General features: G+C 40.2%; 1 protein-coding gene across 1 annotated transcript in view; it reads left to right on the forward strand.

Moving 5' to 3' along the window:
• The window catches only part of LOC128696187 (protein turtle homolog B-like), a 604082-nt gene that overhangs the window by 524723 nt on the left and 51592 nt on the right, over positions 1-27767 (forward strand). Inside the window, exon 8 of the mRNA XM_070094868.1 lies at positions 6836-6966. Within this exon, the coding sequence (XP_069950969.1) occupies positions 6836-6966 (131 nt within the window). The remainder of the gene's footprint in view (positions 1-6835; positions 6967-27767) is intronic.

Here is a 27767-nt window from a genome sequence, read left to right on the forward strand (position 1 = left end):
TCTTCCATTCAGAGTAACATAAGTTTTAGCGTTAATAAAGACCAATACATAACCGGCTTTATGCAAATTTTACATAAATGTTTAGAAATAAGTCTAATTTACTGCTTGAAGACTTTTCGCCAGCCAGTGGCTTTATTATTTCAATAAAAAAATTATCTCTGCAAAGTTATCAGTCCCTGAACCATGCAGAACTTTATACAGATGAAGGTTATCAGCCCCTGAAACATGCAAAACTATACGAAGAAGACAGCAGAAGATAAGGTAATCAGTCCCTCAACTTTGCAAAACTATACTCCGAAGACAGTAAAAGATGAGGTAATCAGTCTCCCAACTTTTTAGAACTATACATAAAAGACGGTAGGAAATGAGGTAATCAGTCCCACAGCCTAAAAATCAGTGTTCATCAACTTAGTTTTTTAAGAATTAGACGTAAGCCAAAAAGATAAGACTCTTATATACCCGAGAATGACGAGACGCAGCAGTCAAGGTCACATCATAGTTGGGCAGAACCATTAATGGAAGTCATACTTAACCAAGCTCCGGTAGAATCTTCTATATTACAATAAAATAGAGAGATTTCATAATCATATATAAATTATTATAGCCGAGATCTTTGTAACAAGACAAACCCAACTGAAGTGCACTTGTTCACAGACGAAATGGAAATTCACTGCAAGCCAGGATAATAAATTAGAGCTCAGGAAACTACAGAAAGGAAAATGGCCGGTTGTGTCTCTTGTCAGAGTAAATTATGGTTCAGTCTCAGTCGCAGTCAAAATGGTTGTTGTGTACTGTCTCACAGAAAGTTAAGAGTAGCTCAAGCTAATGTCTGGTAGTTGAGGGCACCGTCGCAGTTGTTCTAGGCACTGTTACATAAAATACTTGTTCAAGGCAATGTCATAGATCAAATATTTGTTCAAAGCACTGTCACAGAGACTATGGTTGTTTAAGGCACCGTCAAAGAGAAAAGAAAATATGAGTGGAAGACGCACTGCAGCAGGCCTACTGGCTCATGCTAGGCAGATCCAAGCCACCTACCAGCCCAAGCTCTGGCTGCTCAGTGCTGTCATATACATAGAGCAAATGACTGTTCAAGGCTCTGTCATACAGAAAATGGTTGTTCAAGGTTCTAACATAGGAAAAAATGGTTGTTCAAGGCTCTATCATATAAAAAATGGTTGTTCAAGGCTCTATCGTAGAGAAGATGGTTGTTCAAGCCTCTGTCATAGAGAAAATGGTTGTTCAAGGCTCTGTCAGAGAAAATTGTTGTATCAAGAGATGTCGTCGAGGAAAGATAGGTGAGCCTGTCATCGTAACAGTGATATAGTGTAAGTTGATTGTGCTACCCTTAAGACAAAAAATAATATCTAGACACCATTCCCACGTGCCCTCCTAGGGCGGGGAAGGTGCCAGAGCCAGAGCTTGCTACCACCTGCAGCTCACAAGACTGCCATTCCCACGAGCCCCCCCTGGGGCGGGAAAGATGGCAAGATGGCAGTCCAGAGGCATAACTTCTCCCTACGAGCCCCGTGAGGACGGGGAATGGGGCTAGGCCTGGGGACAGTTGGTCCCAGAAGATGAGGTGGTACTTGTACCTCCTCCCATGGTAGACATAGGTCTCAGACACTTCCAAGACAGGGAGTCAAGGTCGGGTCACCATCTGGAAAAGATCCGGGCCGGGAGAGTACTAGCGAATCAAGGAGAAGAAGCTAAGACAAAGCAGGATAATACTCTCCTTGATTGATTGAGCCACAGGAAAAAAGTGTTTTGACACTACTACTACTGAACTAATATTAATTTTTAAGGGGGTGAACGGGCAAACCAGTGAAAGGCTTCTGTCAGATGAAAATTCGACATGTGCAACATCTGGATATCTTTATTGTAGACGTTTCGCCATCCAGTTTACAATAAAGATACCCAGATGTTTCACACGTGTCTAATTTTCATCTTGTCGCTATTGTATACCATTAATGTATAACCTGTCACACATTGCAACATCATCGAATCTTGGTTCAGAGGACATCTCCACAACCCTCATTACTACTGACCCGTCCTTCGGGTATGACCTACTTTCACTGGGAAATCCCGCCTATCAGTGACAATGTCTTCGTCTGTTACACGTCCCTTACCATCTGGCGCCAGTATGTAAGCGCCAGCCTTCTTGCCTATGAAAATACTAGTTGGTTATGACCATAATTTTGAAAGGGGTGGACCGGTAAGCCAAAGGTAGGCCTTGGTCAGGCGACCAAAGCCTCCAACGGCGGGTCATCAGCTGACTAAGACCCACGTCAGGAAACACTTGTCCTGTTTCCTGACAGATCTTACCTAACCTTGCCTGTGCTCCAGATTCTTCACTACTGCGGTGCTCTTCACACCAACTCCAAGGCTGAGGGACTAATTACCTCATCTTTTGTATATAGTTCTACTGTCTTCCATTTATGTCCTTGAGTTTGTATTGATAAAGCCACTGGATGGCGAAACGTCTACAGTAAAGACACCCAGATGTTGCACATGTCTATAATCTTCATCTTGTCGGTGTTGTATACCATTCATGTACACTCTGTCAGATGTTCAAAACCTCCACCAGAGGGTCATCAGCTGACTAAGACTCACTCTGTTTCCTGACAAACCTTACTTTACCTAACCTCTTGATGCCCAGGACCATTTATTTATTTTTGTGTCATCGGCGAATTTACTCATGCCACTCGTTATTCCTCCGTAAAGGTCATTAATGTATATTATGAACAACAATGAGAACCAAACTGATCTTTGTGCAACGCCACTAGTGACTGGTTCCCATTCAGATTTGACCCAATTAATGCAAAGTCATTGCTTCATATTGTCATCCACACCTCGGTCAATGTTACAACTTTACATCCTATGCCATGAGCTGCCACTTTTCTGAATAATCTTTTACGAGGTACTCTGTCGAAAGCTTTATTGAAATCCAAATAAGCATCATCATATTCTTTATCGTTGTCCACTGTCTCAAATGTTTTACTAAAGAATGTCAGTAAATTTGTGAGGAACTACCTCTTGTGAAGTTATGCTTAGACTCATTAATTAAAATATGCTCTTAAGGCGGCTAATGTCGGCTATAATTGATTTTAATAATTTGCCTACTATATACGTTAGGCTTATTCGACGGTGATTTGATGGAATGAACTTATCCCCTGGAGTTTACCTGGAGAGGGTTTCGGGGGTCAACGCCCCCGCGGCCCGGTCTGAGACCAGGCCTCATGGTGGATCAGGGTCTGATCAACCAGGCTTTCACTGCTGGCCGCACGCAAGCTGACGTACGAATCACAGCCCGGTTGGTCAGGTACTGAGATGCCTGTCCAGTGCCTTCTTGAAGACAGCCAGGGGTCTATTGGTACTCCCCCTTATGTATGCTGAGAGGCAATTGAACAGTCTTTGGCTCCGGACACTTATTGTGTTCTCTCTCATTGTACTTGTGGCGCCCCTGCTTTTCATTGGGGGAATGTTGCATCTCCTGCCGAGTCTTGTGCTTTCGTAGGGAGTGATTTTCGTGTGCAGGTTTGGTACCAATCCCTCCAGGACCTTCCAAATGTATATTATCATGTATCTATCTCGCCTGCGTTCGAGGGGATACAGATCAAGGACCTTCAATCGTTCCCTGTAGTTTAGGTGCCTTATCGTACCTGTGTGGCCGCGAAAGTCCTTTGTACACTCTCCAGGTCTGCAATGTCGCCAGCTTTGAAGGGGGCCGTTATTGTACAGCAGTATTCCAGCCTAGAGAACACAAGCGATTTGAAGAGAATCATCATGGGCTTGGCGTCCCTAGTTTTGAAGGTTCTCATTATCCATCCTATCATTTTCCTAGCGGATGAGGTAGATTCACTGTTATGGTGTTTGAAGGTGAGGTCCTCTGACATTATCACTCCCAGGTACTTTACATTACTTTTCTACTCTATTGTATGGTTAAAATTTGTCGTATACCCTGACACATTTTTAATTACTTCAAGTTTCCCATATCTGAGTAGTTGAAATTTCTCCTCATTGAACTTCATATTGTTTTGAGTGGCCCATTCGAAGATTTGGTTGATGTCCGCTTGGAGTCTCGCAGTGTATTCGATGGAGGTTACTGCCATAGTGATCCGTGTGTCATCCGCAAAGGAAGACACGGAGCTATGGCTTACATCTCTATGTCGGAAATGAGGATGAGGAATAGAATGGGAGCGAGTACTGTGCATTGTGAAACAGAGTTTTTACCATGGCTGACTGGGACTTTACTCTGTTTACTATTACTCTTTAAATATACGAATTACATTAACCAACTTCCACATCTGCAGCACAATACCAGTTTGGATAGATGCATTAACAGGCTCGTTAGCGGCTCAGTTCCCACTTGCATTCTTTAAGTACTCTTGAATCCAGTAAGTAGGGGCCGGGGACTGGATTTCCTCTAATTTATCTGATTGTTTGGTAATTATATCCCACGTGAATGTAGTGTTACTTAATTTTTCTTTAGGAACTGAATAGTTATTGATTACTGGCATATCATTTCTGTCTTGTGTGAAAACTGACAGGAAATAATTATTAAAAATAGAACATATATTCTGTTCGTTATCACTAAGAAGTCCAGACCTAGTGCTCCTATTTTTTCCTTGATCTTTGACTTATACATTTGAAAAAACCCTTTTGGATTTGACATCGCTTCTCTAGCTACTTTAATTTCATAGTCTACGCACCTCACACTTGCTTGGTGGGTGTGTCTACCTCACATCTGCCTAGTGGGAGTGTCAACCTTACATCTGCCTGGTGGGCGTGTCTGCCTCACACCTGCGTGGTGGGCGTGTCTGCCTCACACCTGCCTGGGTGTGTCTACCTCACACCTGCCTAGTGTGCGTATCTACCGTACACCTGCTTGGTGGGTGTGTTTACCTCCCACCTGCCTGGTGGGTGTGTCTACCTCACATCTGCCTGGTAGGTGTGTCTGCCTCACACCTGCCTGGTGGGTGTGTCTACCTCACACCTGCCTGGTGGGTGTGTCTGCCTGACACCTGCTTGGTGGGTGTGTGTACCTCACTTCTGCCTGGTGGGTGTCTACCTCACACCTGCTTGGTGGGTGTGTTTGCCTCACACCTGCCTGGTGAGTGCATCTACCTCACACCTGCCTGGTGGGTGCGTCTACCTCACACCTGCCTGGTGGGTGTGTCTACCTCACACCTGCCTGGTGGGTGTGTCTAATTCACACCTGCCTGGTGGGTGTGTCTAATTCACACCTGCCGGGTGGGTGTATATACCTCACACCTGCCTGGTGGGTGTGTCTACCTCACACCTGCCTGGTGGGTGTGTCTACCTCACACCTGCCTGGTGGGTGTGTCTACCTCACACCTGCCTGGTGGGTGTGTCTACCTCACACCTGCCTGGTGGGTGTGTCTACCTCACACCTGCCTGGTGGGTGTGTCTACCTCACACCTGCCTGGTGGGTGTGTCTACCTCACACCTGCCTGGTGGGTGTGTCTACCTCACACCTGCCTGGTGGGTGTGTCTACCTCACACCTGCCTGGTGGGTGTGTCTACCTCACACCTGCCTGGTGGGTGTGTCTACCTCACACCTGCCTGGTGGGTGTGTCTACCTCACACCTGCCTGGTGGGTGTGTCTACCTCACACCTGCCTGGTGGGTGTGTCTACCTCACACCTGCCTGGTGGGTGTGTCTACCTTACACCTGCCTGGTGAGTGTGTCTGCCTGACACCTGCTTGGTGGGTGTGTCTACCTCACTTCTGCCTGGTGGGTGTGTCTGCCTGACACCTGCTTGGTGGGTGTGTCTACCTCACTTCTGCCTGGTGGGTGTGTCTGCCTCACACCTGCTTGGTGGGTGTGTTTGCCTCACACCTGCCTGGTGGGTGCATCTACCTCACACCTGCCTGGTGGGTGCGTCTACCTCACACCTGCCTGATAGGTGTGTCTACCTAACACCTGCCTGGTAGGTGTGTCTATCTCACACCTGCCTGGTGGGTGTGTCTACCTCACACCTGCCTGGTGGGTGTGTCTACCTCACACCTGCCTGGTGGGTGCGTCTACCTCACACCTGCCTGGTGGGTGCGTCTACCTCACACCTGCCTGGTGGGTGCGTCTACCTCACACCTGCCTGGTGGGTGTGTCTACCTCACACCTGCCTGGTGGGTGTGTCTACCTCACACCTGCCTGGTGGGTGTGTCTACCTCACACCTGCCTGGTGAGTGCACATACCTCACACCTGCCTGGTGAGTGCACATACCTCACACCTGCCTGGTGAGTGCACATACCTCACACCTGCCTGGTGGGTGTGTCTACCTCACACCTGCCTGGTGGGTGTGTCTACCTCACACTTTCATAGTGTATGACAAAATTTTACACAGGGTTTGACAGTGTTAAGAATTCCTACCTTTATTTGCAAGCTATGAGCCCATTTGAAAGCCTTTTAATTGTTATGTGACTTACAAGCAGAAAATAGGACGAATTTGGAGACATTACGTTACAGCTTGTCAAAGCTCCTGGAAAGCGCAATGTTGACAAAATATAATGTCACATAAGTTGCATCTATATGCATTTACATTTTGACGGTAATTCTACCATTATTACTTGTTTCAAGATATTGTAAATCATACTGGGTGAGCAAACATTGCATATTTCAATGTTGATCGTCCATCTTGCACACACTTGATGTATAATTTTATATCACATTGAATTTATTTTCTCATTTTGTCAGTTAGACAAAGTTACACACAGGATTATCACCAGTTCTTTTATTTAAATTAACCCAGCAATACTTATAACCTACCGTCCGGACGAAACTCCCGTTCAGAATGTTTTCCTCTCCTTCTAGATCCTCCCTCGGTACACGCCTCCCTGGGCCGCTCACTTCAGCCAGGGATGCTGAAGGAAGGAGACGATGTATATTTTACTTGTTCTGTTGACGCTAACCCTCCAGCCACCTCTATCAACTGGTACCACGAGGTAAGGGCTGCTGAGAAAAGAGGTGTTTCCCATAGTGACTGTTGCCTGTATGTTATTATATGTTGTACTGTGTTCAGCTTCAAGTTCATTGCTATTTAGTAATTTTTTCTACCTTCTAGTGATTATTTTTTTGCAGTTCATCTTATATTTATGTTAAGGTAAGTAACTTCATGTTGCTCTCTAAAGCACGAGCTAACAGACACAACCTCCTTTAACTGAACGTTGAACACCATTCACATTTCCTTTTCATTCTCTCGCTCTCTCTCCCTCTCTCTCTCTTAGTTTACAAGCTCTTACCAACGTCAGCTCATTTGAAAGCCTTTTTTTATGAAATATACAAATTGGGCACAGGATGAAGTTGGAGCCATCTGTGGGCCAGCGATTTTATTTTTCATCGATGTCGTTATGCTGTACGAGTATGTTCCATTTTCGACTCATTCTTGGAATGAATGATTTCTGATGAAGTCTAGTACTTTGACAACATTGGTCTTGTGCAAAAAGTAAGATCACCCACATCTCTTCGGTGTTGAAGGCTCTCGTGAAATGACAGATCTGCCCACGAGAGACATGGGTAGTCTTGCTTTGTTCTCTGTTCTATCAAGAAGTGGTTGATGAGCCGGAGGGGCCGGCAGTTCAAGAACGTGAAGCATACTCAATGTGTGCGAGTATACTTGTGCCTCGTATAGAGTCAGCCTCTATTGTCGAGCGGATGCGAAATACAGCTTAGTACTTTTAGCTTCTTGCCCGCCATGCTTGCAAGATTTGCTACGTGGTTCTCTCTCTCTCTCTCTCTCTCCCCTCCTTAGAGCACCAATCTGAGAGCTTTCACTTTTTAATTCACAGATCAGGTGAAATAAGCTGCCTGGTAAATTACATAATACAAATACCAAACTATTTATCCACTGAACGTAATATTTAACAGATCATTAGACGAAGGCACCTTACCAAATTAACAGTAAAGTTATCCCACTATTTCAAAATGGAAAGACAAGTGGTGCCCTCAACTGTCGTCCCATCAACTTCTCATCAATTTTAGTTAAACAGATAAAGCCTGTTACTAGTCACAAGAGAGTAAATTTCCTGGGAAAATAATGTAATGACCGGAAGTCAGCTAAAGATCATGCAGTAGAATAATTAGAATTAAAAATAAATCTATTAAATGTAGCACATCTCAGTATACACACAAAAAAAAATCAATAAATTTTCCTATTGAAAATTGCTGGCCAAAATTTAGATGCATATTATATTAGACAAACTTCGTGATCGGATTAATGATCGACTCACAAAAGAGAAAAAGTTATCCCATCAGTTAGTCATCCTAACTAAAAATGAACGTTAAATTCAAAGATAAGGAATAAGTATAATATAATAAAAATTATGACTTTACTTTTATCATGGCACACAAAGATAACAATGTAATAAATACTTCCCTAAAAAATTAAACGTGAATCATAGTAATAGGCCGACCCACTCTCTGGGGGAAAAAAAATCAGAGGAACTGTTTAATAAGCAAATATGTGTGAGCCTCGTTTTAGCCTTCAAAGAAACATGTGTGAGCCTCGTTTTAGCCTTCAAAGAAACATGTGTGAGCCTCGTTTTAGCCTTCAAACCGTTGCATTCTGACACTTATAAAGACCTTTTTAACTAATTGTAATTTATGACAGAGTGTATGACAGTGACATATCTGTAACTCTCTTGGAATCTTCTGAGCCACACTGCTTAAACACTTAATTACCAACACACACCATATTAAAGACACAAATCTTAGCAATAAATATAATAACGGGGTAAACATTCCCATCAGATTCCAGCAAGAATTTCGGCATTATTGTCCACAAACTCATATTTTTTTTCCGATTCATCAATGTATGTCGTACTATATAAGCTGAACAGATGATTTGGTCTATTTAGCAAGTCCGATTTCTGTAAAATAACCCGAATGAAATTTTTTATCGGCCATAAATCTCCCAAATTTAATCTGAGTATAACGAAAATATGTATCATTAATTTCAAGAAATATTAAATAAATTTAAAGTGACCTATGCTATACATAGCACAAGACAGCTAAAAAAAATTACGCTAGTTTAAAGTGAGGTTAAGCGAGGTTTCTAAGTTAATATGTCGTGCCGAATAGGCAGAACTTGCGATCTTGGCTTAAATAGCAACGTTCATCTTGCCATATAGGACAAGTGAAAATTTGTGTATGCAATAATTTCGTCAAAATCATTTTGAACCTAACGAAAAAAATATAGTTCACTGTGTTTGTTTAGTATTAAATTATTATAAACAAATCTAAAATATATTTAGTTGGGTTAGGCTAAAATAAATTGATCTTGTTATAATAAGGTTAGGTAAGTTTTCTAAGGTCCTTTGGGTGCAAAATTATAAATGTTTACATCAACATTACTGAAAAAAATATATCTTTAAACGTATAAGAGAAAATTTTAGAAAGGACTTAATTTTAAATGAGTTCTTGTTAATTGACCAGTTTTACATATTCGGCACGACATATATATATATATATATATATATATATATATATAATTATATTATATATGCAAAACAACCACTATGAAAGAGTAGTGAAATTCCAAGCGCTTTCGTGACTACTCACATTGTCAAGGAACTATGAAAGTAATACATCAAAGGAAGGCAATTAAAGGGCTTAGACTACACCTCACAGTCAACCCCCACAACAAAGAAACACCTGACGCGCGACAATACCGGACTCATAAGAAAAGAGGAACACTGCAGTAGGTCAGCTGGTCCAACTAGACAGGTCCTCACGACATCCCACTAACAAAATATTGTACCCAAGAAATAAGGTTTATTATTTGTCCAATGTATTATTAAACTCTAACCAAATTTTATTAATTATAAATGAGTCTAATTTATATAAACCTAAGGAAATATTCATATTATTTTCAAAACTGCTTTATATGAAACAAGATTCAATTATAAATAACAAAAAGGCACAATACCGTGACTGGAACGATACACAAATAACCCGCACATAAAAGAGAGAAGCTTACGACGACGTTTCGGTCCGACTTGGACCATTGACAAAGTCAATGGCCTACCATACAGGGGGTCTTTTTTAGTCAGTGCATTCTGCCGGGTAGCAAATGTAAGCATAACGTCTCGGTCTGCCGCCACACTTAACAATAACTTGCTCACGTGGCTGCTGTGGCGAGAGGAAGTGTTGCACTGTTCTCTCTCATCTGACCCATCTTTTGCCCGGTGTTCCCTTTGGTTTTGGGGCTACACATGTTTGATTATGGGTAAAAGGGAGTCTTTAACACCTGAAACTATAGTTCAAATCATAGGGCTTCACAAAGCTGGGCACCAGACGAAAGAAATAGTATAGAATGTTAGTGTGAGTGAGTGTTCAATGAAGAACTGGGTGCAGTGTTTCAAGGCTGGTGGCGGTGTCGAGTTACCGTCTGCCAAACCTCGGTCTGGCCCCTCGAAAAAGACATCTGTTCGTACCTTAACTGTGTTAAAGAAACAATTACTTTCTAATTTCATACACAAATTTTCGCTTGCCTTATTCGGCAAGAAGAGCGTTGCTTAGATAAATTTGCAATACATATACGTATTGCAAAATTATCTAAAATATATTTAGTTGGATTAGGCTAAATTAAATTGCGCTTGTTATAATAAGGTTAGGTAAGTTTTCTAAAGTTCTTTTGGTACAAAAATATAAGAGAAAATTTTAGAGTTCTCGCTAACTGACCAATTTTACCTCTCCGGCACGACATGCAATATATGTGTGTGTATATATATTATATATATATATATATATATATATATATATATATATATATATATATATATTATGATGCATCAGACATTGAAGACTGATGCCATTCACAAGTGTTATATTTTAATGTGGAGAGAGCGCTAAAGCAGTATTGGTTATATAGCGCCTGAAGAATGGGAAAATGAATCCAGTTCCTTGGATCAAGAATCCCTCACCAGCATCAAGTGCAATACTGTAAAATATTTCAGCATTTAGAGATTAAATGTGGTAAAATGGCATCAAGACACACCATTATATATTACTGTAACCATGAACGAGTAACACTGATCAATAACAACACAACAGTAGGACTGGGTGGTCCTGTGGGTTAAGGCATGATGTGGTTCTAGCTCACCATGAGGCGGGCCAGTACAACATAGGTTCGAGTCCTTGGCTAGTGCAGTATTGTTATTGATCTACACCATTATATATATTAACCTTCTTATTTTTTTTTAATTAAATTATAGCGCTGAACCCATCTGGGTCATTCAGCGCAAGACTTAGTGGAGGTTCGATCCTCCGTCTACTGAGCGCCAAACAGACGCGCTTCCTAACTGTACTCGCCTAGACATTTTTAACCTTCTTAGTAGGATACACCGGTGTTGAAACTTTGAAGCAGAGCAGACAAGTCTCTCACCATTTTTAATATGGAAAAAAAAGTTTGGGAACAGTCTACCTAAGACCCGCATGAAAATAGTCCCATAAATCTTGCCTAAAATACATCTGCGTTGAGAATTTGAAGTGGACTGAATAAGATAGTAAGTAAGTTTATTCAGGTATACACAAATACAGTTACATAGAATTATCATACATAGCAGCATATGTGTAGAGAACCTAGGATAACCCAAAAAAGTCAGACAGAGTGACTTATTTCCATTGGGGTCCTTTTATCTTATTATAATATAAAGGTTATAATATTTTCTTATTATTCTACAATGAAGATAACATCTTATTATAATACTAAAAAGACTACTACACGAGGGTCATTAAGACTATCTACAATACGAGGGTCATTACTAGGTCTCGAGTAATGCAAGAAAATGTGTGAGAAAGAAAAAAAAAACGTTCCGGAGAATGTTCCTGATTAAACTTTAATTAAAGCGCGCAAATAATATTTTTACAGTTTTCCTCTCAATTTATTAGTAAAATTGGCAAATTGAAATTCACACAGCTCAGAATGACGAGCTTAGTTTAAATAAAACCCACCGATGGTAAAAGTTTGAAGCCAATCAGAAAAGACATTCTCCAGTAATTGATCTCATTATAGCCTTTATAGTTTTTAAATTATTCAGTATAATTGAAACTTTGTATCAGTTCTGACTAAAGTTACGGTGTATCACTGTTTTATCAGTTATATTACTATTAATAAAACTGGCAAATTGGGAGTAATGACCTAATAACAGTATGACCCTTGTGTCCAGGACAACACACGAGTGGTGAAAATTTTTAGCCGATTAGGCGAGTCATTCTCCAGATATGGTATGGAATCCAACGATTCGAGCCTTTTTTGTGTTTTTTTTACTACATCAGAGTTTTTAATGGGTACTATCCTGTCCCTAAGATGTATCAACCAATAATTACTGAAGTCGCTTAGAAGAGGTAAACTGAAATATATTTAACATGATTTAACGAGAATAAAAATTAATTACAATTTTACAATTTCTTAAAATTTCACTCTCCGCTGTCGTCGCATTTTTAACATTTTTTTAAACATTTGAAGCTCCGCCACTGAGGGGGTTTGGAAGTTATCAAAGTTGTTCCAGGACGCTGAGAATGAGCTCCCTCTGGTCATAATACTCGTGAACATTCCAGTTATTTGAAGAATTTGCTCCTTGTTACCATGCACAAGCTTGAAAATGAAAGCATTGAAATATTTGAAATAGGGGATAAGTAATTAATGCAGAGGATGATACAACTGGAAGCTCTTACTCCCTAGTAATCCTCCAACCACCAGGGTAGTTCCCTGAGGGTGGCCGACGGGCATCGTTGAGGTCAAAATACTTCGACAAACAATCGTATCCCACATATAATGACCAACACCACAGTTGCTCCAGTGCCCCATTTGTGTGCTGATATCGGTAGAGTTCAAGATGATGATTCCATTTCAATTGTTAGAGCAGGTGACGAGGATCGAAGTGTCATTTGCCTAGTCAGTGCATTGATGTTTCATCGTGGGATGAGACCTCCAGTGACATCGATACAAGAGTCAATGAACATATTAACGTATACCTAAGTGACGACACGAAACATGCACGCACTCGACACAGTAACTTCCCAGAAGCAAGACTTATCAACAAAGAAAGTGACCGTCGCAGCAGATTATGTCTTGCATCCTCAGGCAAAGACACAAAAATAACCAGTAAAACATCACAGGGATCACCTAACCTCACTTACTGGACTGGCTACTCACATGTGACTACCGAGCCTCATTCCTTCACCTCAGGACCTGTGTGAACCCATAAAGTCCCTGGTGGACGAAACATCTTCACAATAAAATGCTGTTATCTGCATTTTGTGTCTTATTTACATACACTTTACCATAGATTCCTTTGACTCGTAAAACATTTCCAGCTGACTGTTCGATTCCCTGAGGCATAAACATAAGCTGCTTCAGCAACCTCAGTGGCGATTTGAAAGTTACTTTCCCCAACGAATCTCCAAATCTGTAATGGAATAGCGACCAGGAACTCTTCATAGACTATGAAATCTCCTACGAGTGCAAAGTCCTGGTCAATATCGCCCAGAAATGAATGTAAATAGAACCATTTGAAACCGGCTGAATTTTTGCTTCGCGATGGTAGAGTGAAATTCCTTCCTGGAAGAGTTAGCATTTTTTTCTTAAAGCTTTAAGTGTCACTTGTTTTTAACAAATTATAATAAAAATTACCTCATTAGACGAAGTAACAAATTTTTAAGAAGTGCCAGAAAATAACATCCTTAACTTTGTTGTCCAGGTTTAAGTGGACCATTCATAGAGAGAAGCAATGTTCTCGAAATTGCTTCTAGCCACTAGGACTGGAGCCAAATGTGTATTTGTATTTAAAAATACAAACAGAAAAATATTTATATTTTATTCGCAGTTAGAAAGAAATTTAAATTGTGTATTTGCATTTAATTTGCAGGTGATGCTAGTATACTGTATTGCTTCTGAAGCAGTTCAGATACATTACCGTAATTATTTTGCTTATTCAAAATCTGGAGATCCCTCACTTGATCTAACTTTAATTTGATAATTTGATGTAAATAATATTTAAGTTAGTAACACGGTCTTGAAGGGTGAACTTGTGCTGTACAAGTACCTTGCTGTCCATGAACGAGCTTCTTTCAGACTTCCACGAAGGCGGAATGTCTAGCCACGAATATAAATGTTTTGAACTCTGCTTGGAGATGAACCTATTTAGTACTCAACAGATCGTCTCCACTGTCAAGTGTTACTTCGTGAGTTAAAAAAAATATATATTAACAGCCCTGAATATTATATTAGCAGGATATTAATAGTACTGCAATAATGATACTCAGTCTTGCTCTACACTGTAGCTGACTCCGGAAGTCTTTGCCGTAATAGCAGTCACCTCACGTTTAATAAAGGAATTTAAAAAATTATTATCAGGGCTTATTTGAAATTAAGCTAACCGGTAGATATCTTCACTAATTTTATTATTTTAGTTTTATTATTTTAGATATATTACGATCATCTCATTATTTACATACTGCGATCTCATTATTTAGCGATGGTTATCTTGATATTAACTTAGTACTGCTACTATTATCTCTTTTCACTTACTATAAAAACAGTAAGTACCGCTATTGTACATTACAAAATTTTGCAAGACCCATTTCTTTGGGGTATCTGTCTCTAGCTTTGTGTTCCAGATTTCTCACACACTTTTTCTAAGTCTTCAATGTTCCCACTCTTTACTGGGAACTGTAATAGAATAATGATACATTGTACCTTAGTATTAATACGCAACGCTATTCACGGCAACTAAATGAGTATGAGAGGGCAAGACAATGCCTTTGTTACATTTCACTGACTTTTTGAAACATCATACCAATAAGTGTGATTTTATGAAATAGGAAACATACATGTACAGTAATCTGTGAAGTTGTCAGCAACTGTGAAGTATAATAAACAATACGTTAGCAATCGAGGTTGAACGCTCTATAACGGAGATTGGAGATCAATAAGAATCAACTACACATGGAATTCCTTAAAACTTATTCCGGTGTTGAATGAAGAAGCACTTGAAACGTCAATAAAAAAATTAGATATTTAAAGATGGTATTGACAGCCTTGATCCTGCTTTATATATAGAAAGAAAAACAGTGCGATCAGGGGATTAGCGGAGTTTAGCTTTGATACACATTTCTTATGAATTTTTTCACTATAGAGGCATAATTCTGCAATTCTTCGAGAACTCGAGCAACCACCTGAGCAGCAGCAGCAGCTGCTGCAGCTCTCGCTGGAAAGGATTATCAAGGCTTCCAGCGAACAATGGACACAATGATGACCGTCAGCAGGAAGCGTCGAGTAAGCTCGTTGTCATCGTTGCTGCCGATTTTCAACAATTGTCATTGGTTGAATATCAATATTTCAGTGACTGATTAATAACTCGATTCCAGTTACGTAATGCCTAGTCACAAGCACTTATGAACACCTTTTTAACGTCTCTTGAGCAATTCATAGGTCATTTAAAAGCAAAACTCGGCAAGTTTGTTAGTTGACATTGGTCGAGTCGTTATTTGCACTCTTGCATACTGAAGGAGTACCGTGTCACTACGAAGTGAACTTCCAGTTTTTGTCAGCCAAGCTTAGCTGTACCCATTTCCCAAGACCCCGTTTAGATGAACACATTCATTAGTCACTCCAGGAAGTCATTTCTGCTTTTGATTTGCATGGAAATATACACTCACTTATTAGACGACGCCTCAAATATGCTAAAAACATTCTTAGCCTACTATATGCTGATATAGAATATGATCATCCTACTGAAATTTATGAAACTGATCTTTGAGCATTCCTTCCCACACACCACTTTTGCTTTGGCTACAGAGTTTGCAATTCGTTGTAGGGGATGGGCCTCAGCTCACCAGAATGATGAGTGAGGTCAACAGACCTGTTTGTCACGTAAAGCACAACATTCTTGTGACAGAGGTTTTTGAGGGAGAACTGAAGCTTGAGCAAATTTAAGAACAGCTTTCATGATTTCAACAGAGCGTCATTCCAGGCCTCGTAAAAGTTCAAAGGTAGATTTATCTCAGTGCTCTGGGGAATATACTGAGGGGAGAGGCTAACGAAAGTGAATCTGGCGAAATTAGAGGATATAAGAAACAGTGCAGACATGAAAAGCTTATACAAAAATACTTAAGAAGACCGATAAGGTGAACAGGGATAAACTGTACGAGAGACAAGAAGCAAGAACAAGTTGACACACTTCGACGTTAAGGACAAAGATTAGTCACATGGATGTGAGGAAGTATTTCTTTAGCTCGAGGATAGTTAGGAAGCGCAATGACCTGAAAGCGGTGAAGAGAGGTTTCATACACAACTTTGAGAGTAGGTATGACAGGACACATGAGGCTAAAAGGAAGTAAACCCAGCAAGAGTAAAGTTGAAAGGCTATGGAAAGAAGACGAGACTCGACCTCAGTATTAAGCGTTTATAGAAAAGAAGATTGAAGAGGAAGGGAGTACAGTTGTTTGATCTCACATGTTGCTTACTGTATTCTCAGATGGACGTCGTACCCTAATGATATTTATTGTTTTAAGGCAATTTAAATTAATAATTATCATCAAATATCCTTCCAAGTAAATCCCTCACACTTCCTTAAACATTCTGCTCACTCGCATCCCCATCAAACTCACTTAAACGAATCAAACTAGTTTCCACACAAATCTAATTCAGTCCCAAGTCACTTTATCTCACTCTAACACTAATCCAACTCCCACAAAAGTATAACTTTCACACGGTCTCAACTCACGTTCACAGCGGTCTACCTATTCCCGCATAGAATCAATCAGACCCACATCAAAGCACAACATGCCCTCACTCATCCAACTCAAGTTTAATACAATGAGCACCAACAAGAATATGACCCCAGCATCTATACATCTCACTTCTACACCTCTATAGCACCAACTGACACCTCACTAGCATCTATACATCTCACTTCTACACCTCTACAGCACTAAATGACACCTCACCAGCATCTATACATCTCACTTCTACACCTCTATAGCACCAACTGACACCTCACTAGCATCTATACATCTCACTTCTACACCTCTACAGCACTAAATGACACCTCACCAGCATCTATACATCTCACTTCTACACCTCTATAGCACCAACTGACACCTCACTAGCATCTATACATCTCACTTCTACACCTCTACAGCACTAAATGACACCTCACCAGCATCTATACATCTCACTTCTACACCTCTATAGCACCAACTGACACCTCACTAGCATCTATACATCTCACTTCTACACCTCTACAGCACTCCCTGACACCTCACTAGCATCTATACATCTCACTTCTACACCTCTATAGCACCAACTGACACCTCACTAGCATCTATACATCTCACTTCTACACCTCTACAGCACTAACTGACATCTCACCAGCATCTATACATCTCACTTCTACACCTCTACAGCACTAACTGACACCTCACTAGCATCTATACATCTCACTTCCACACCTCTACAGCACTCCCTGACACCTCACCAGCATCTATACATCTCACTTCTACACCTCACCAGCATCTATACATCTCACTTCTACACCTCCACAGCACTCCCTGACACCTCACTAGATCCGGAGTGATCGTGCAACAAGTATTCCTTGTAAAATCTTAACCATGTAATAGTTAGCTAATTTGTTGACTAAGGGAATATAAAACTTGTTTGATACTAGCATCTTAGTCGACGGCTTTGAATCAGCATTTTTCTCATGAGACACGTTGTGCAGCACATGGTTCACTTCGCGCTTCTGTGTGCCTTATTAATGGTCCAAGTCGGACCAGAAAGTCGTCAAACGTTTCAGTCTACTTGCGGGTGACGTATGTGTTGTGTACGGCTTAGTAGTGGTTGTTATGGTGCACAAGGTTGTTTCATGGAGCACCAGGTTATGGTGTACCAGGTTGTATGGTACACCAGGTTCTTGTATGGTGCACCATACGGTGTGCCAGGCTGTGTTATGGTGCACCAGGCTGTGTTATGGTGCACCAGGGTGTGTAATAATTCACCAGAATGTGATATGATGCATCAGGTTGTATTATGGTGCACCAGGTTGTGTTATAATGCACCAGGTTGTATTATGGTGCACCAGGTTGTGTTATAATGCACCAGGCTGTGTTATGGTGCACCAGGGTGTGTAATAATTCACCAGTATGTGATAGTAGCGATAACTCAGTAACAGTCCCAGATTTTCGCTTAGCAGATTACGATGGGCTTAAAGAACACTTATCATCTGTTGACTGGGGTAACGAAGAGAGCTATCAATATGACAGTTTTCTGAACACTATACATGCTGCTCAAAGAGCGTTTATCCCATATAAAGAAATTAGATCAAATAGAAATGACCCAAAATGGATGAATAATAGGCTCAAATATCTACTAGGGCATAAGAAAGGAATTTATAGGCGTATCAAAAGAGGTGAGGGTCATCTTATGAATCAGTATATTGACATTAAGAGGGACATTAAAAAGGGGATAAGAAAAGCTAAAAGGGACTATGAAATTAAAGTTGCTAGGGATTCTAAAACTAACCCAAAAAGTTTTTTCCAGGTCTATAGAACAAAAGTTAGAGATAAGATAGGTCCCCTTAAAAATAACTATGGGCACCTTACTGACAATGAGAATGAAATGTGCTTGATTTTAAATAATTATTTTCTCTCAGTTTTTACACAGGAAGACACTAACAATATTCCAGTAATTAATTTTTACAGTGGGCTAGAAGAAGATAAATTATGTAACATCACAGTCACTAGTGAGATGGTTGTGAGGCAGATAGACAGACTGAAGCAAAATAAGTCGCCGGGTCCTGATGAGGTTTTTTCAAGGGTTCTTAAGGAATGCAAAATGGAACTCTGTGAACCATTAACTAATATTTTTAATTTATCTCTTCAAACAGGTGTAGTGTCTGATATGTGGAAGATGGCTAATGTAACTCCTATTTTTAAAACAGGGGACAAGTCGTTACCGTCAAATTACCGCCCAATAAGCCTGACCTCAATTGTAGGCAAATTACTAGAGTCAATTATAGCTGAGATTATAAGAAGCCATCTCGATAAGCATAGCTTGATTAATGATACTCAGCATGGATTCACAAGAGGCCGGTCTTGTCTATCTAATTTATTAACTTTCTTCAGTAAAGCTTTTGAGGCTGTTGACCACAATAAAGAATTTGATATTATTTACTTAGATTTTAGTAAGGCTTTTGATAGAGTTCCGCACCATAGACTGTTAAAGAAAGTGGCAGCCCATGGCATTGGGGGAAAAGTGCTCTCGTGGATCGAGTCATGGCTCACTGACAGGAAGCAGAGAGTGTCCATAAATGGGGTTAAATCCGAGTGGGGATCTGTAACAAGTGGCGTTCCACAGGGATCAGTCTTGGGCCCGTTGTTGTTTATAATATATATCAATGATCTTGATGAGGGAATTACTAGTGATATGAGCAAATTCGCCGATGACACAAAGATAGGTAGGATAATTGATTCAAACGTAGATGTTAGGGAACTTCAGGAGGACTTAAACAAACTCTATTCTTGGTCAGAAAAGTGGCAGATGCAGTTCAATGTAGATAAGTGCAAGGTTCTGAAGCTTGGGAGTGCCCATAACCCTAGTACTTATAAATTAAATGATGTAGAACTTAGCCATACAGATTGCGAAAAGGACTTGGGGGTTATGGTGAGCAGCAACCTTAAACCAAGACAGCAATGCCTAAGCGTACGTAATAAGGCAAATAGATTACTGGGATTTATATCAAGAAGTGTAAGCAACAGAAGTCCAGAGGTCATACTGCAGCTTTATACATCATTAGTAAGGCCTCACCTTGATTATGCAGCTCAGTTCTGGTCTCCGTATTACAAAATGGACATAAATTCGTTAGAAAACATTCAGCGTAGGATGACTAAATTAATACATAGCATCAGAAATCTTCCTTATGAAGAAAGATTGAAGACTCTTAAGTTACATTCACTTGTTAGACGAAGAATGAGGGGAGACCTGATCGAAGTGTATAAGTGGAAGATAGGTATTAATAAAGGGGATATTAATAAGGTCTTGAGGATGTCTCTCCAAGAGAGAACCCGCAGTAATGGATTTAAATTAGATAAGTTTAGATTTAGAAAGGACATAGGAAAGTATTGGTTTGGAAATAGGGTAGTTGATGAGTGGAACAGTCTACCTAGTTGGGTTATTGAGGCTAGGACTTTGGGTAGTTTCAAATCTAGGTTGGATAAGTACATGAGTGGGAAGGGTTGGATTTGAGTGGGACTTTCACATCAGAGCTTATTTCTTGGGTAGCATTGAAAATTGGGTTGGGTAAATGTTTTGTTAGTGGGATGAATTGTAAAGGACCTGCCTAGTATGGGCCAGCAGGCCTCCTGCAGTGTTCCTCCTTTCTTATGTTCTTATGTTCTTATATGGTGCATCAGGTTGTGTTATGGTGCATCAGGTTGTGTTATGGTGCACCAAGCTGTGTTATGGTGCACCAGGGTGTGTAATAATTCACCAGTATGTGATATGGTGCATCAGGTTGTGCTATGGTGCATCGGGTTGTGTTATGGCGCACCAAGCTGTGTTATGGTGCACCAGGGTGTGTAATAATTCACCAGTATGTGATATGGTGCATCAGGTTGTGTTATGGTGCACCAGGTTGTGTTATGATGCATCAGGTTGTGTTATGATGCATCAGGTTGTGTTATGGTGCACCAAGCTGTGTTATGGTGCACCAGGGTGTAATAATTCACCAGTATGTGATATGGTGCATCAGGTTGTGTTATGGTGCATCAGATTGTGTTATGGTGCATCAGGTTGTGTTATGGTGCACCAAGCTGTGTTATGGTGCACCAGGGTGTGTAATAATTCACCAGTATGTGATATAGTGCACCAGGTTGTATTATAATGCACCAGGCTGTGTTATGGTGCATCAGGTTGTGTTATAATGCACCAGGTTGTGTTATGATGCACTAAGTTGTGTTATGGTGCACCAGGTGCTGACGTGGCACATATAATGAATTTATAACAAAGCAATTAGCTATAATTACATTTAAATAGAATTCTAAGCTAAACTTTTAAGTAATCTTTATTCATATAAGAAACATCAATCATTCAATTTCAATCTCATCTTCAATCCGTTTTCAAGATATTTAATGACGGTAATAACAAACTACCAAGAAAATCTACTTTCTCAACTTTTTAACTCTGTCAAACGTAATTTAAATATCAATTACTATGATTATTTAAACCTGAAACCAACTTAAAAACATTTATAATCAGTATCTTTGCTGTTGATTTTCATTCATTTTTCTAAACTTGAATCTTATCCACTTTCAGTCAGAGATTTTCCAAGAAGTTTATGTTTAATTCTGGCAGTCATTCGTCATAATTCTGACTGTCTCTCATAATTATGGCAGTCAGTCATCTTAATTCTTCCCCTGTCTTGTCATAATTCTGCAAGTCAGTCATTGTAATTGTCTGACTATTATGATAGCGATTATACACTTGAAATAGCTCTTTGAGTTTCTTTTGTTTGCTTGTACATGAACTCGTCAATATCTTGTCTCGTGCATACCAACAACAGCTGTGCATCACATACAACTGACTTTTGTTCAATATTCAGCATGTCTTGATATCTTGATGTTCAGCATGTCTTGATATCTTGATGTCCAGCATGTCTTGATATCTTGATGTCCAGCATGTCTTGATATCTTGATGTCCAGCATGTCTTGATATCTTAATGTCCAGCATGTCTTGATATCTTGATGTCCAGCATGTCTTGATATCTTGATGTCCAGCATGTCTTGATATCTTGATGTCCAGCATGTCTTGATATCTTAATGTCCAGCATGTCTTGATATCTTGATGTCCAGCATGTCTTGATATCTTGATGTCCAGCATGTCTTGATATCTTGATGTCCAGCATGTCTTGATATCTTGATGTCCAGCATGTCTTGATATCTTGATGTCCAGCATGTCTTGATATCTTGATGTCCAGCATGTCTTGATATCTTGATGTCCAGCATGTCTTGATATCCAGCATGTCTTGATATCTTGATATCCAGCATGTCTTGATATCTTGATATCCAGCATGTCTTGATATCTTGATATCCAGCATGTCTTGATATCTTGATATCCAGCATGTCTTGATATCTTGATATCCAGCATGTCTTGATATCTTGATATCCAGCATGTCTTGATATCTTTCAGTTTATTTTATGTGTGAAGACATTATTGCTGTTACTTTTAATGCCTCCGCTTATTAATATTCCTAAAAAAATTATTTAACTTAAGACAATCTTATATAACTTATACACCTTGGATAATAATCTGTCTTACGTTCATAATTTTAAACTATTTTTTTAAAGACACCGGCCGCTTTTACGGAGGAAAAGTGATCCAAAAAAGAAAACACTTTCACCATCATTTTTACAACAGCTGTCCAGCTAGAAATGGGCAGACGTCACAACTCAAATAACTCACCAAACTGCAACATTCCCTCCCCCAATGGAAATAAGTTAGAAAGTCCTCGATGACGCACTGATTTTCTTGGGTTATCCTGGGTGGCTAACCCTACTGGGTTAAAAACCCAAACGAAATCTTATCTTATTTTATCTTATCCATGAGAGTGCTAGCTGACACTTGACTTCCCACTTCCAGGACTCAAGTTTTGGAAACTGATTTTCGTGAATCATTTGATCAATGTTACTTTGCTCACACTCTACAGTGTTGTTAACCTGGCTGAATATACACTGGCCCTGCAAGCCTGACCTCAGTTCCAACTGTTGTTGGCAGTTGTTGAGGCTAGATTAACACGAGGCATAGCGGCCATTTCTTAGAAATAAAAATCCAGAATTTTTTGAAGTGTGTCCGTTTAGGCATACACACATCTGCTAGTACTCATCTTGTGTGTACCACCAGAACATGTATACAACTGCCAGTGTTCACTTTGTGTCTACTACCAGAACCGTAGCCAGCTGGCCAAGTGGCTAACACGTCGGTCTGGAGTTTTACGACACTAACCGCGGATTCAAGCCCCGCCCGTAGTATTGTATGTATACAGCTGCCAGTGTTCATCTCGTGTATCCTGCCAAAAGAACAGTAATGCAGCTGTCAGAATTTCCATGAGCAGACTATTTAAGTTGTATTCGTCAATAAATGCTCAGTATACTACTCGATTTGTTATTGTTTAGCCATTAGAGTAATTTATGAACACAGTTGAATTCATAGCAGTATACCATAAATAGTATAATACATAAATAGTATACTACATAAATAGTATTCTACTATTTACGGTATACTACTATTTAACACATACTATTCTCTAGTCCAAGGTGTCCTACAATCTAATATATATCACTATCCCCCCAGGATGGGATTCTGAACAGTTGGCTAACACCTGGTAACTATTTATAGTTCTTGGTGTACAAGTGTAAAGAAATATGCACATTTATATCCAGTCATTTCAGACAGAATTTGGGTTCTTTAATTGTAAACCAAAGGAACTACATTAGAGCTACAATTGAATAAGATTTAATCTGGTGCTAGGGATGGACCTTGTCACTAACCGCCTTGAATTTGACTGAGAGACATCAGATTCAAAGACCAGTGTAGATCGTATCTTCAAAAATACGCTGACTGAGAAACTTACATCATTGACCAAATAAATGGCCCTTTATTGAAATATCCTGCATTCGTATCCAAGCACAGATGTATTAGTAATTCTCATATGCGGTGTATCTTTATACCCAGTAGAAAGTAACTTGCATGTAGGGTCAGACTGTGCAGTGAGCTGAGGATGGGTGCTCATAGCTTGTAAAATGTGTGTTTTCTCCCGTATGATGTCCCGTAGCTTGATCGCTAACGCACTCAACTCACAGAGACTTAGGTCCGGGGATTGATCCCCCGGTACGGTCGGAAAACATAAGACACCTGCTGTCCCTGTTCACCCATTAGCAAAATGGGTACCTGGGTGTTAATTGGCTGGTGTGAGTAGCATCCTGGGACAAAATTGGCCTTATATGTCAGAAATGCTCTGCATAACGAAGGGCTTCTATATAGTAGTATGTCATTAATGTCAACTAGGCTGTATACCTTGTACTTGTAGAAATTAAATTATTATTATCCTAAGAGACATAGGTATCAAGTTTACTCTGAGGCAAAATGTTCTGTATTTTTTACTTAGCACTTACTGTATCAGATGCGAATATCAGAGAGTGAGATGGCAAGTAACATTTGCACCTCAGAAAACACAAATGATGATGGTCTCTAGGCACCATGATGGTAATGCTTTGCAGTAGTAAAGATGAATGGGAGGGTGTTGGTACCTGGGGAAGAAGTTGAAATCCTTGAGGTGAAATTTGACACCAAACTGACCATGAAGAACCACATTGTAAATCTTGCAAACAAGGCAGCCAGGAAGCTTACAGCACTTCGCCATATCTCGCATCTGGTTGACAGTAGGGGTTGCAAGATTCTGTATGAGGCACAAGTACGCTCACACCTTGAGTATGCTCCACTTTCTTGGTTTGCCTGCCCCTCCCTCCTCTCATCTGCGACTGCTTGACAGAGAAGAGAACAGAGCAAGACGTCTCATCTCTCGCCTGGACCAATCCTGGATAGATCTGTCATTTCAGCAGAGCCTTCAACATAGGAGGGATGTGGGTGGCCTTACTGTTATGTACAAGGCCAATACTGTCAAAGTACCACACTTGGATCCACTTCGAGGACAGCGTGAAGCAAGCTTCTATACCACAAGACGGGCAGAAAGCAGTAACTTCACTCTGGCTGTATCCTTCTCCAGAACATCACTTCATCTGAGATCATTTATCCCCAGGATGACTCGAGTATGGAACACATTCGTACAGCATTATAATGTCAACGAGATAAAGTCAGTTAATCAAATGAAAATGTTGGCCCACAGATGGCTCCAACTTCATCCTGTTCCCTTCTTGTATGTTTCATAACAATAAAAATGCTTTCAAATGAGCTGATGTAGGTAACAGCTCTTAGCTTGTCAATAAAGTTAGGAATTCTTAACCTGTAAATAGCTTGTCAATTAAGCTAGGGATCCTTAACCTAACCTTGTCAAACCCTGTGCAGAGAGAGAGAGAGATAGAGAGAGAGAGAGAGAGAGAGAGAGAGAAAAGGGACGAGAGAAAGGAGGTGAGAGATCTTGAGAATGAGGTGGAGGAAAAAAAAATACTTGTGTCAAGAGATTTTATTTTACAGGTAAGAAATACCGTGAGTTAAAAAATATGGAAGAATACCTTAGGTGAATATATATAGATAAAATTTTAATGAATCTTGGATGAAAATGTAAGATGATGAATTGTCTTGAAAATATCGGAGAATGACTAAGACTAAATAGATAAGGATAACTAGAGTCAGATTTGGAGATAAAGAGAAATTAGGTAAAGTAAAATGAGGTCGGGGGAGATGAAGTCAGGGAAGATGATGTTAGTGGGAGGAAGGTGAGTTAAGTCTAGGTGAGGTGAAGTTGATGAGAAGATTTTTTCTATCTATTAATTCACGAAATCGTAATAGCACTATTGTCAACAAACCACGAAACGGGTGGCACTCTAACCCATGACAGGACTCACTCGCCATGGGTTCAAGCCTTACCCGTTCAGCGATTTAATTTTTTCCCTAATACACTATCAGTAACTTCCCTAAAATTATGTATATTCTGTATGTGTTGTATGTTCATACAAACAATGGAACACTTTCAATGATTTATGTCAAATATAATGAGCGCCACAATGTTATGCTTTAATGTTGTTGATGTAGTTTTCGTAGTGTAGTTGTGATGTTGATGTGTTTGTTTTCGAATGTTTTTGTTAAGTATATTGGTAGTACTTGTCATGTTCATGTAGTGATGCGTGTTGCTATAATTTCATGTTCTTATTGTCGACTTTATTATTGATGATGTTGTGGGTTAGAAATGTTGATGCTGCTGATGAAATATGCAATGTTGTTAATGATATGCATGTTGATATGTTGAACATTAAAATGGTATAAAATACCGACAGATTGTTAGGTAAGACACATATGCAACAGTTAGGTATCTTTATTTCGAAACGTTTCGCCTACACAGTAGGCTTCTTCAGTCGAGTACATAAAAGTTGATAGAAGCAGAAGATACTTGAAGACGATGTAATCAGTCCATCACCCTTAAAGTTTTGAGGTGGTCAGTCTCTCAGTCTGGAGAAGAGCATTGTTCCGTTGTCTGAAACAATATGAAGTTGAAGTGACAGGATGGAGCCTTTATATAGTGCAAGGAGGTGAGACGGAGGTTGCTTTGGGAGGGCAGGTCCCTCTCAAACCCAGCCGTTCTCACTAGTAGAGGTCAAAGTTGATGGTCTGTACCAAGATACCCTTGTGTTGCAGTGTCTGACAGAATGAACATTAAAATGGTATAAAATACCGACAGATTGTTAGGTAAGACACATATGCAACAGTTAGGTATCTTTATTTCGAAACGTTTCGCCTACACAGTAGGCTTCTTCAGTCGAGTACATAAAAGTTGATAGAAGCAGAAGATACTTGAAGACGATGTAATCAGTCCATCACCCTTAAAGTTTTGAGGTGGTCAGTCCCTCAGTCTGGAGAAGAGCATTGTTCCGTTGTCTGAAACAATATGAAGTTGAAGTGACAGGATGGAGCCTTTATATAGTGCAAGGAGGTGAGACGGAGGTTGCTTTGGGAGGGCAGGTCCCTCTCAAACCCAGCCGTTCTCACTAGTAGAGGTCAAAGTTGATGGTCTGTACCAAGATACCCTTGTGTTGCAGTGTCTGACAGAATGAACATTAAAATGGTATAAAATACCGACAGATTGTTAGGTAAGACACATATGCAACAGTTAGGTATCTTTATTTCGAAACGTTTCGCCTACACAGTAGGCTTCTTCAGTCGAGTACATAAAAGTTGATAGAAGCAGAAGATACTTGAAGACGATGTAATCAGTCCATCACCCTTAAAGTTTTGAGGTGGTCAGTCCCTCAGTCTGGAGAAGAGCATTGTTCCGTTGTCTGAAACAATATGAAGTTGAAGTGACAGGATGGAGCCTTTATATAGTGCAAGGAGGTGAGACGGAGGTTGCCTACTGTGTAGGCGAAACGTTTCGAAATAAAGATACCTAACTGTTGCATATGTGTCTTACCTAACATGTTGATATGTTGTTGGTTGTTTTATATTCATGTTGCTGAAGTTGTAATGTAGCTGTTAGCTTATGTTGTAGTGGTGTTGTAGTTAGCATCGACATTGCTGTTAATGATGAAAGTGATGTTGCGTAGTTGTAGTAACTTTAACAATGTTTTAGTTGCAGTGTTGCAATTGTCATGAGTTATCTAAAGATCTTATAATTATTATTATAATCAAAGAAAGCGCTAAACCGACAAGGGTCATACAGCGCTGCTGGGCAGAGAACAGTGTTGGGGGTATAAACAGCCAGGTGGAGAGGGAATCAGAGGTGAGGGGAGAAAAGGGCTCGAAGGGACACTAAGGGCCGTGTGTCAAAGTTCGTACAGTACAGCAGTTGCTGACAAAAAGCAAAAAGTGATTGTAAGTCAAAAGCAGAGTCGTCTGCAAGAAGGGAAGATAAGGTAAGAGTGGTAGGGCGGCGACGTCGGTGGAAGTAAATCCTGCGACCTCGCTGGTAAACCGGGCAATCTACAAGAAAGTGAAGAACCGAAATAGGGACCCGACAAACCTCACAGAGAGGAATAGGGTGTCGTTTTATGAGATACCCATGGGTAAGGCGAGGATGGC

This window comes from Cherax quadricarinatus, chromosome 48, assembly GCF_038502225.1.
Source record: "Cherax quadricarinatus isolate ZL_2023a chromosome 48, ASM3850222v1, whole genome shotgun sequence".
In the NCBI taxonomy this organism is placed as follows: domain Eukaryota; kingdom Metazoa; phylum Arthropoda; class Malacostraca; order Decapoda; family Parastacidae; genus Cherax; species Cherax quadricarinatus.